The 12,702-nt window shown below is 33.2% G+C and overlaps 1 protein-coding gene across 2 annotated transcripts in view; it reads left to right on the top strand.

The window, feature by feature from the left end:
* Positions 1-12,702, top strand: part of PLCB1 (phospholipase C beta 1) — an 870,456-nt gene that overhangs the window by 688,063 nt on the left and 169,691 nt on the right. For both annotated transcript variants that reach the window (XM_020985703.2, XM_020985722.2), the window contains exons 17-19: positions 864-948; positions 7,806-7,930; positions 9,917-10,071. In XM_020985703.2, the coding sequence (XP_020841362.1) occupies positions 864-948; positions 7,806-7,930; positions 9,917-10,071 (365 nt within the window). The remainder of the gene's footprint in view (positions 1-863; positions 949-7,805; positions 7,931-9,916; positions 10,072-12,702) is intronic.

Here is a 12,702-nt window from a genome sequence, read left to right as displayed (position 1 = left end):
GTTCTAAGTTGATTGTTCTTCATTAAGATAGAGAGGAAAGAGAGAAATTTATCTAACAAAGAGATAACAAAATAAGAAACAACTGGAGCTGACAGACTGGATGAGAAAGAGGGGAAGATTAGTTCAGTGTTGAGATTCTGGAGAAGCAAAGGCAGAGCACTGCCATCTGTTTGAGAATTACATATAACTTATTAAATTTGTCTGTCAAAGGAAATTCTTTTTGAGGAGGAAGGAGGGAGAAGCAGGTTGGGATGTCTGGATGTTTATTCCTCTGTTTCCTTTTTTTCTCAAAGACTTGAATTGGTTAGATGGAGAATCTATTTACAAATAATTTTACCTGTGTATAAGAAAGAAGGGCATTTTTTCAAATAGAGTTCCTTATAAACAATCATTAGAGAGAAATTGATTCTAACAATTTGTATTTAAATTGGACCTTAAATTAGCCTCACAATAGTCCCAGATGAGCCATTATATTCAAATCAACAAGTATTTATAGAGTATACTGTGATGTAAAGACCACTAATCTCAAAGTTATATCAGAGCAATCCCCCCACCCCACATTCATACATCATTTGATTAGCACTTCACCATCTGTTAAGTATTAAAATCCATTTCACTTCCTTAATATTAGTAGATATCTCAAAGGCCTATGACCAAAATATTATTGAAAAGGATATTATAGCAGATAATATGAATAAATAGTTCATTGAAAAACACAAATAAATATGAAAATTATACTGGGGAGTAATTTCTCTTAGAGTTACATAATGTTTCCTATCAGTTTTATTTATGCAGGAAATTTAAATTATACCTTTGACTTATGTTCACTGATAATTTCTCTTTCCTTTTTTCCCTCAATTCAGAAAGAAACAAAAGTTTTGAAATGTCATCTTTTGTGGAAACCAAAGGACTTGAGCAACTAACAAAGTCTCCAGTAGAATTTGTAGAGTATCCTTTACGTCTTGATGCCACAGAGGTTAACTGTTGCTCATTTGAAATTTATCAATGAGGGAGGATGATAAAAAAAAATTATCTTCTAGAACTATGATTCTTATATTTAGATTGCCTGACCTATATAAAAATCTCCATATATTTAGGAATAGCATTGGGGTTATTACTGACAACAAAGTCTTATACTTTCAAAAGAGTTTAAAAGCTCTCTTTTATTATTATTAATTGGTAAAATTTCATTTATTTGAAATAACGACTGAATCTTTTTAAACTTTTTTTTTAAAGTTTTGAGTTCCAAATTCTCTCTCCTTCTGTTATTCTCCTCCACCCTCCCTGAGATGATAAGCAATCTAATATAGTTTATACATGAGCAATCATGTAAAACATTTCCATGTTAGTCATTTTGTATAAGAAGACAGAGAGAGAGAGAGAGAGACAGAGAGACACAGAGACAGAGAGAAGGAGAAGAGATAAGGAAAGAAAGAGAAAGGAGAGAGAGAGAGAGAGAAAGAAAGAGAGAGGAAAGAAGAAAGAGAAAGAGGAAAATAGCATGCTTCAGTCTGTATTCAGACAATATCAGTTCTTCCTTTGGAGGCAGATAGCGTACTTCATCGTTTGTCTTTTGGTATTGTCTTGGATCATTATTGTATTGCTGAGAATACCTAAGTCATTCACAATTCTTCATTGTAGTGTTGCCATTACTGTGTACAGTGTTTTCCTGGTGTGCTCACTTCATTTTGCATCAGTTCATGTGAGTCTTCCCAGGTTTTTCTGAAATCATCCTCTTGTCATTTCTTATAGCACAATAATTTTCCATCACAATCATACCACAGCTTGTTTAACCACTCCCCAATTGATGGACATCCCCTCAATTTCCAATTCTTAGCCACCACAAAAAAAAAACTGCTCTAAATATTTTTGTACAAATTGGTCCTTTTCTCTTTTTTATGTCTCTGGGATATAAACCTAGCAGTGCTATTGCTGGATCAAAGGGTATGCACAGTTTTTTAGCCCTTTGGGCATAGTTCCAAATTGTGCTTCAGAATGTTTAGATCAGTTCACAGTTCCACCATCAGTGCATTAGTGTCCCAGTTTTCCCACAGCCCCTCTAACATTTATCATTTTCCTTTTTTGACATATTAGCCAATCTGATGGATGTGAGGTTTCCTAATTTCTCTAATCTAATTTTTCTAATTTCTCTAATCAAGAATGAATAGAGCATTTTTTTCATATGACTACAGATAGCTTTCATTTATTTACCTGAAATCTGACTGTTCATATCCTTTGACCATTTGTCAATTGCGGAATGACTTATATTTTTATAAATTTGACTCAGTGTTCTATCTATTTGAAAAATGAAGACTTTATCAGAGATTCTTGCTGTAAAGATTGTTTCCCAGCTTTCTGCTTTCCTTCTAATCTTGGTTGCACTGGTTTTGTTTGTGCAATAACTTTTTAATTTAATATAATCAAAATTATCTATTTCACATTTCATAATGCTTTCTATCTCATTTGGTTATAAGTTCTTCCCTTCCCTATAGATCTGAACAGTAGACTATTCCTTGCTCTTCTAATTTGCTTATGGTATCACCCTTTACGTCTAAATCATGTGTCCATTTTGACCTTATCTTGGTATAAGATGTTGGTCTATGCCTAGTTTGTGCCATATTGTATCTCAGTTTTCCCAGCAGTTTTTTGTCAGATAGTGATTTCTTATTTCAGAGACTGGGGTTTTGGGTTTATCAAGCACTATGTTACTATGGTCATTTACTACTGTGTCTTGTGTACCTAATCTATTCCCCTGATCCACTACTCTTGTTTCTTAGCCAGTACTAGATTGTTTTGATAATTACTGCTTTGTAATACAATTTGAGATCTGGTATGGCTAGATAACTTCCTTCTCATTTTTTTCATTGATTCCCTTAATATCCTTCACATTTTGTTCTTACAAATGAATTTTGTTATTATTTTTTCTAGCTCTATAAAATAATTTTTGATAGTTTGAAATCCACTGAATCTAAGCAACAATTATTACATGACTGACTCAATGAGTTTAACTGCTAAAAGTATATACTTAACCTGTAAGATCATATAATTCCGGGCTTGAAGTGACATCAAACGCCATTTAGCAGCTTCCTACCCAATTCAGGAAAGCACTTTATTATTCTTAGAAGCATCATATAAATGGAAGTTAATATTATTATCATTGTTGTTACTTATAAAACAGCTGTGACATTCATCTGCACAAATACTTCTAGTGGTAGAGAACTTATTCTCTTAGAAGCAATCCATTTCATTTTTATACAGTTATGATTGTTAGAAAGTTATTTCTTATACTGAGCTATAATCTCCTTCCTTCTGATATCTACCTGGTCATCATCATGCTATATTTTATAGGTAAGTAAAACAAATCTAATATATCTTTCTGGTGGCAGCTACTCAGATATTTTAAGGAAGCCTTCCTATTCCTTTTCCTTTCACACCCAGTTTTCTCTTCTACCAGGACAAACTCCTCTAATTCATAGTATCTTATATTCATAGATTTAGAGCTAGAGGCAACCTCAGGTCATTTTACAGATGAGGAAACCAAGGCCAAGAAGGGTTAAATAATACACCCAAGGTCACACAAGTAGTAAAATATCCATTCCAGGATTTGAGTTAAGATCCTCTATATCCAGTTAAGTGGATTCCTAATTGGTTGTGTGAACAAAACTAGAGAATACTTGTAAACAGCTCACTGTCATCTTCTAGAGAGTTCACTAGTTGAGTTCCTCATGTATGTCTCCTTGACTTTGTCTTGCTTCACATTTGGTAAATTAGCTTAGATAAAAGAACTGAAGTTGTTTCACTGTACAAGAGCAGACTTAACAGGGACATGTAATATCTTTCTTCAAATATCTGAAGAATTTCTGTACAGAAGAAGGATTCAAGTTGTTACACTTGACCCTTAAGGGTAGAACTAGAAATAATGGGTGGGAGTTGAGATGAAGATTTAGAGTTAATATAAGGAAAAAATTCTAATGACTAGAACTGTTCAAAAGTGTAATGTTCTCCCTGAAGAGGCATGTGAATGCCCCTACCTCCAGCTTTAGATCTTCAAGCAAAGGTTGGATGACTTTTAGCATTGTAGAGGGGATTTCTCTACAGGTACAAGTTGGACTAGATAGCCCGTAATGTCCCATCTAATTCTGGGACTCCTGACTCTTGTTCTAACAAGTATTTTTTAAAATATTAATAACCCACAGGGCTGGTCCCTTAATGAGGAAATAGAGGAAATAAAAGCTTAATCCTAATTTAAAAATTGGTTATTAATATAATATCAAAATAATTTCTCTTAATTGCTAGCATTATATAGTGCTTTAAGGTTTCCAAAATGCTTTACACATATTATCTCATTAATAAAGTAGTTAAATAACAAGGTAGTTTAAGAATGAGAACACTAACAACTTGGGGGGGAGGGATAAAAAAAAAGACCTCTCAGTGAAGGTGATCGTAGAGCTGAATCTTGAAGAAAGAAAGGAAGGAAGGAAATCTGAAGAGGAACTGCAGTCCAAGCATCAGGGGAATCAATTGTGCAAATTCACACACATAGTGTTGTGAATTCCCCTTCAAAAAAACATTTAAGGCATTTAGTGTCCCATTAGGTGTCTTTGGTTACTGAGAGAAATCACTGACCATTAATTTATTGATTATTGGATAGCCTAATTAATAAATTGATTATTAATTACCCAGAAAAATGTTAATAACCCTGGGAGAGCTATCTCCTTAAGCTATACCTCTGTCAATTTCCACAAAAGTCTTTCTCTGATGCCTTCCTGGGGGTGTATATGATCCTGAGTTCTGAAAGACTTTAGCAACAGAGTACTTGTTATTTCTTCTTTTTTTTTTTCAGCCAAAGACAAGGTTTATTAGAACATCAGTCATTTTGGGCAGACCCTTAAGGAGTCTATTGGCTAGATTCTAAGAATCTGAGCAGTGGTTAGATTTTAAGAATCTAAGCCAACAGAGTAGTGCTAATATGTTAATCCATTATGACTGTTTACTAAATTAGAGATGTGCTATAAATCTGATAGTTTAAAGATACTCACATTGATGAAAACCCTAAACTTTCAAAGTATTGAAGTATGGGCATCTATCCCAAAAATGAATTAGATTCATCAAAAGACTACCACCTAAAAATTAATCTTTTGTTACCCAAATACCTTCTAAACTGCTCTTCTTTGCTCAGATTTGTAGATCCCCATACGTGTATATCTTATATATAGTGCTATCCCATTGCTACTTCTATCAATAACATTTCTTAGAACTAGGTATAACATTCCATTATCCCATTCTAGTTACAAATCTTAACTTATCAAATATCTACAATACCTGTAAGATCATAGATAATTGTAGACATTTCACTTGGTTTATAATTTACATGCCATAGGCATTAATGTATGGATATTTGAGATCATAATTATTACTGGCAATAAAAAAAAATTGGAAAAGGAATTTAGGTTCCCAAAAGTGCCTGCGTAATTCAAGGAAACTGTCCCAAATAGCACAAATTAGGAAAATGAAGCTGCCCATACCATTCTATTTGTCAATAGTGATAGAATAATGGGATAATAATAAATTCCTAACAATCAGAGGTATCTAAAACTAGAATACTCAACATCAGGATACAAGGGGGTCCCAGTTACTGCAAGGCTTTCAGCAAATGTTGGATTACCACTAGCCAAGTATTTTGTAGATGAGATTCCTCTTCAGGTGTGAGCTGGACAAGATGACCCTGAAGTCCCTTCCAACTCTGAAATTCTGTAATTTTAAGTAATGTTAATTTGTCAGTAAGTGGGTGGCTTTGTTATACTTTATATTATACTATATATTATGCTATTATATTTTAAGCAAAATGAGTTTTTCAAGACTAACCTTCTAATTTAACATTTCAGCAAACATTCACTACACTAATCAAATATGTGAATGCCTAACTAATTCAGGAAGTCAATTGGTTTACTGCTTCACTATCCTATAGTATAGGATCCCTTATCTTGCACTGCTTTAAGAAATGCTTTTTAGGCTTTTGCAGTGGAAGGGAAATAGGGGAAGGTGAGAGGGAATGAGTGAATCTTATTCTCATCAGATTTAGCTTAAGAAGGGAATAACACACACACTCAATTGGGTATGGACATCTGTCTTACCCTACAGGAAAATAGGGGAGAAGTGGATAAGAGATCAGGTGGATGATAAGAGGGCAGATCAGGGGAGGAGGTAATCAGAAGCAAACACTTCTAAGGGGGCACAGGGTCAAAAGAGATAATAGAATAAATGAAGGACAGTATACGATTAAGGGAAATATGCTTAGTTTTTTTCACAACATGACTACTACAGAAGTGTTTTGCATGACTACACATGTATAACCTATGTCGAGCTGCTTGCCTTCTCAATGAGGGTAGGTGGGGAGGGAGGAATAAAGAAAATTTGGAATCTAAAGTTTTAAAAACAAATGTTAAAAAATTGTTTTCACATGGAACTGGGAACTAAGATATATAGGCAATGGGGTATAGAAATTTATCCTACCCTATAGGAAAATTGAAGGGGAAGGAGATAAGAGAAGGGGGGGGGGATAGAAGGATGGTAGATTAGAGGAAGGGGTATTCAGAATGCATGTCATCTTGGAGTGGGGGGAGGGAGGAGATGGGAAGAAAATTTGGAACTCAAACTCTTGTGGAAGTGAATGTTGAAAACTAAAAATAAATTAATTAATAAAAAAACTTTTAAAAAGAAACTAAAAAAATGCCTTTTAAAGAATGATACCATGATCCTGATTAACTTGTTTTCCAGATAAGACAATATAGAGTTCTAGATATATAATTAATTATAATAAAAATCAAAATATGAAATAATCTATTTGTTAACTTTCTTATGTTAGGCATCCTAAAATGTGCCATCTTGTTCACAAATAGAAATGCACTGGTAGAAAAACATAAGACAAAATAGAAAGCAGGGAGTCACTATGTGGCAGCATATGAGCGGCTCACTCCAAACAGATGTTACTGCGAATTAAGTGGAGTTGTAACAGGAAAATTTAGGTTTGATATAAGGAAAAACTTCCTAACAATGTTAAGTTTCATAACTTGCCTTAGGAGGTTGCCTCTCACTGAAGATCTTTAAGCAAAAACTAAGTGACCCATTTATTAGGAATATCATAATACGATTTTTGTTCAGCAGTATATTGAACAAAATGGCCTCTGATGTCCTATCCAACTGAGATTCTCCAACTGATTCTATGAATCCCTGCATATGATTTGTCTGTTTTCAAAGACTACAATTCTTTCCATTTGTCATCGCCCTATAGGAATACCACTGATTGTACAATCCATGAAATCATGGTTTGTTTTCTTCTTCCTTCGAAACTATGTCCCAGATCCACCTCCTCCAAAAAAACTTCTCCAGTTAATCTCACATGTTTCTGGCTACTCCAGCTGTTCCATCAACACATATGCATGACTTATGTAAAGCTGCTTACTAGTTAGATGCTCAAATTATATCTTTTTCCTATGCTGTTATATGTTTTTGTGTGTATTTGACCCATTTCCCTAGCTGTATCTTCAATCTCTTTTTCATTTTGAACTTCTCACAGAATGCACAGTCAGTATCATTAATTAATTTTGTAGCAAATGTAGTGAAAGGAACACTGGATTTGGAAACAAGGGAAATGGTTTCAAATGGTGGCCTTACTGTTTGCTATCTGTGTTATCTTTGGGCAAGACATTTAACCCCTCTTGGCCTTGATTTGTAAAATGGTGGAATTAAACTAAATGATATTTTCACTCTTGAAACTATGATCCTACTTAACTATCCTTACCTAGATATAACAAAATGCAGCTTAGTAGGATTTATCCAAAGGGAACACGTGTGGATTCTTCAAATTACATGCCCCAAGTCTTCTGGAATGCTGGATGTCAAATGGTAGCTCTTAACTTCCAAACAGTAGGTAAGTAGGACTCTTTCCTTTACTCTTAAGTCAGAAAAAAAGGTTAGTTTTAAAATAAACCACTTTATAGGTTAAATAATCTTTTGTGGATTGGCCTGGGAACCCAATCAGCAAGGATAACTTTGTTCATGTGGGAATATAAATCATTAACCAACTTGCAAACAGATGTTTGAAATACGTAAATCTATAAATTGGTAGCTCCCTGCAATCCCCATGTTAATGGAAAGTAATTCAAAATTGGTGAAAATTTGTCAATTCAATCAAACTTTTTCAAATGAACACTTTTTTTTTTGCATTGCAAATATATCTATTTTATGAGGGAGAGTCAGTAACTAAGGTGAATTTTCATTTTTGTAGGCAGCATTTACCTATAATGGATGTATAAGAGGGAACAAGTGATTGACTATATGTCTGTTAAATAGCCTAGGTAAATTCATAAAAGTTAATCATCAAGTTGGCAGCAAGAATGATGAATTCTTGGGTCATAGTAACCCATGAAGAACATTTACAAAGATTTTGAGAAGATGCAGTTTTCACTGGTAGAACAAGTACCTCCTCTGATTATTCTTTTTAAAAAAGCAACCTGAAGTATTTAAGTATTTTATACATCATTGGTCTAAATATGTGGCATTCATAGTTTTCTTAAAATATTAATAATCATCATAACAACAATAGCTAGAATTTGTATAGTACTTCAAGGTTTGCAAAATGCTTTACAAATATTTCATTTTATCCTCACAACAACCTTGAGAGGTAGGTACTATTATTATTCCCATTTTATAGCTGAAGAAACTGAGGCAGACAAGTTTTTTTAAAAAGTAAAAAGGGTCACATAGCTAGTAAGTATATGAGGCTTGATTTGAATTCATGTCTTCCTGACTTCAGGTTCAGAGCTCTATCCACTGTGCCACTTAATTATCTTAATATAAAGTTGGCAACATTTTTATAGGTTTCTGAAATAAAGTATTTCAAAGATACACTTCAGTTAATATTAGTTACTGTTTTACATTCATTATTTGAGAGTCTATGTGGCATATTGGGGAGTGTATAAGACTGAGAGCCTGGAAAATCTGGATTTACAGCCTGCCTCTAATATTTACTGGCTGTGTGAACCTATGCAAAAGTCGTTTCACATGTAGGAGGCTTAATTCCCTCATCTGGAAGATGAAGTAATGGATAGTGTTTGGGCCTCAGCCTTGGGAACCTAAAAGATCTGGATTCATATCTTCTTCTAGCCCAAACTGGCTATGTAACTCTGGGCAAGTAAGAATCTCTCATTATTCCTAACCAATTTTAAGACTATAAATTTCAGAAGTTGCAGATCTTCTTCGGTAGAAGGAGCTTCTTTACCAGCTGTTAAATGTACCAGTGAAACTGTAGGTCTGTACCTACCATTCTTCCTGAAAAATATCAACTGTAGTACTTCCAACAGGTTGTTTAGGACATTCAAATGAGATAATGATGTCAAGTGGTGTGCAGACTTTGTAAGATTCTTTTGCTGTCAACCATTATCATGTTCATGCTAATGTCACAATTAGGTGAATTCCCAGAATGTATACTAGGGTACATAAGCACAGAAAGCTGCCCAGGAACATGTTGACCATTGGGAATGACATAGTTTGGAATTGAAAGTTACCTGTGAATTATCTATGAAGAGAATAACCTTCAGGGATAAACAGTACATGTTTAGTTATATTAGTAATATATGATAGATTGATGAAAAAACGATAGTCAAAACACTAGGATAATGATAAAATAATAATTTAAATATAATAATGATAATATGATATGTGAATATAATATATAAAATAATGACAAAAATATTTAAAATTAAATAAGTAATGGAGATTCTTCTAAATTACTATAAATTATATATAAGATTATCAAATATGATATCTAATGTTTATGTTAATTAACATGAAGTCACCTTTCCTTTCTTCACTACTTGAAATAGATTTATGTTAAATCTGTCTTTTTCATATTCAGATTTGGCTATGCAATTGAACTTGGGAATGTATGAATACAATGGGAAAAGTGGTTACAGATTAAAGCCAGAATTTATGAGACGACCAGACAAGCATTTTGATCCATTTACTGAAGGTATCGTGGATGGTATAGTAGCCAATACTTTATCTGTTAAGGTATGTAAGTATGGTTATAAAATCACCTTACAAAACACTGCATTTTGGCATGAGCAAGAAACTTATACAATGATAAACTAGTTTTATCCTACTCTCAACCCACCAAAACAGAGTAAAAAAGATACATGATCAACGTGGGTACCAATCTTTCTCATTTATTTGAATATACTACAAATAAATGTACTGTAGAAAGACTTATTTAGGAATACGTGTAGAACATGATAATCCTATTGGTATTAGTCTTTTAAATTAACAAATGTATTCGATTGGGATATAAATGAAGAAAATATTCTCTTTGTAATTTTTATTAAAAACATTGAATAAAAATATTCTATCCCTGTATATTTGTATTTGGGGATTTACTAGAGCATCATGAGATTTTAAAGAGAATTGTTAATAATTTCAAACAACACTAACTCTATGTAACTAACACTGAGAAATTAATTTCCAGTGTCATGTTAACATTCTTTCTTTTGCTGTGATGTGACATTATGATGTGACATAGATTAGATAATAAAACTATAGGAAATAAATTTTAATATCTAAATTGGGAATACATTTTTTAAAACAGACCACATGATTTTTGTAGGCTCCTGGATGATACGATTGGAAATTCCATTTGCATTTTAAAAGTTCAAACTCTTTGAAATCCCACTATTTGAAATGGAAATATAAAAGTAGTTTATTTGTGATGAATGCAAACCTCAGAACCTTCCAAAGGACCTAAAGTATTTTGAAGAATTGCATAATATAAATATTGCTAGTTTGGGATTTTAAATTTTTCTGAAATCATCCCCTCATTGTTTCTTATAGCATACTAGTACTCTATCACAATTATGTGCCATAACTTGTTCAGCCATTTTCCAACGGATGAGCATCTCCTCAATTTCCAATTCTTTACCACCACAAAAAGTTGCCATAATTATTTGTGTACATATAGGTCCACTTCCTTTTTCTTTTATCTCTTTAGGATACAGACCTAGTACTGGTATTGCTAGGTCAAAGAGTGTGCACAGTTTTATAGCTCTTTAGGCATATTTCCAAATTGTTCTCCAGAATGGTTGGACCAGTTCACAACTCTACCAGCAGATCATTAGTGTACCTATTTTCACCCATCCTTTGGGATTTTTTTTAATCTATGTACATTACATTCCTGGTTGCTTTGATGAAAAGAAAATCAGGAGAATCACCCAACCCATAATGAAGTAGAGATAATTATTAAGGTTTTCAACCTTAATATCAACTACACTCTCATAATTGACCAGAAAGCTAAGTCACATCCAGACTTAAGTGGCTTGTATTTGAGATAGCTTACAATGACTCAAGTAAATTAGGGCTATGTGTTATAGCTAGGATTCCATTCTTAGCCCAAATATGAGTTTGCTATAGGCCAATTCAAAGGACTGGCCAGGTACAGAGAAAACAAAAAAATAAAACAACAGTAAAGTCTGAGCTTAAGTGGATCATATGGGAGCCAGTCGAATTTTTATACTGTTGCAATTTTATTGTCTTATACTTGCTTTCTCCTGATAATTTACTGTAATAGTAAAATATTTTTAAACATGCAACTAAAGGCTGTAAACAAAAGTGAAATGTGAGACATCATCAAGGTATTGACGTTGTTGTCAAACCATGACCATTGAGTTCTCAGTCAACTGTAGCTGGTTGCTTTTATCCCAAGGAATATTCCCTTCTTGCAATGACTCAACATTTCTGAGTATAACAGATTATATCCAAAAACTCAATGCTAGCAAATATTCACCATAGAAAAGGGCCCTTGACAAATACACATAATTTCAGAGGACCAGTAATGAAACATGCTATCCATGACAGAGTAATGATGGATTTAGGGCACAAAATGAGACATATATCCCATATATACAATAATTGAGGGAATTTGTCTTTATTGAATATGCATAGTTGTTACAAGGAATTTCTTTTTTCTTTTCTTTTTTAGTGGATTGGAAGTGAAAAAAAGGAAAAAAGAGATTTATGGTATTTTTTTTAATGGAGAGGTTCAGAGGACAATACTCTAGATGTGAACTGTTGCATGCACTTTCAGATGAAGTCACTATATTATTAGTTTCATTTATCTTTTATTTTGCAATAAGGAGTAGAGGAAATCTGTAAATGTTTGTAATATATAAACAAAATATATTAGTAATTTTTCAAAAACAACTAATGAACCCTAGAAAACACATATTCATACACACAACTACTAACTGTATTCTCTGCATATAATTCTATTCTAAAGATTTACTATTTGTGAATTTATTAAGGCCTTGTCCTAAGAAGTATTATCACATCATAAGAAAGGATTTGAGGATCTAGGGTATGACATATGTGACTTAAGAATTCAAACATGATTATGAAATGCTAACCTCTATAATTTATGAAAAACTTATGAACAAGCCAAACTTCTTTCTTTAAAAAAATGAGATTATAAGCGTGGGAATTGAAGTGTAGAATCAGCAAAATTTATTAGTTCCTTGTTGTTTCTGCTGGGGAAGTAACCATTATTCTTTAGAAACCCTTCCAATTGTAAGACTGGTGATGCCAATAGGTTTGGGCTGGCACAAGGTAATTCAGAGTTGAAGCTTCAAGGGCAATACTAGGCATCAATTTATTATC

Source organism: Phascolarctos cinereus, unplaced genomic scaffold, assembly GCF_003287225.1.
Source record: "Phascolarctos cinereus isolate Bilbo 61053 unplaced genomic scaffold, phaCin_HiC Scaffold_2;HRSCAF=192, whole genome shotgun sequence".
Taxonomy (NCBI): domain Eukaryota; kingdom Metazoa; phylum Chordata; class Mammalia; order Diprotodontia; family Phascolarctidae; genus Phascolarctos; species Phascolarctos cinereus.
The sequence above is the reverse complement of the archived record's forward strand: the minus strand, read 5'-3'. Positions and strand labels throughout refer to the sequence as shown.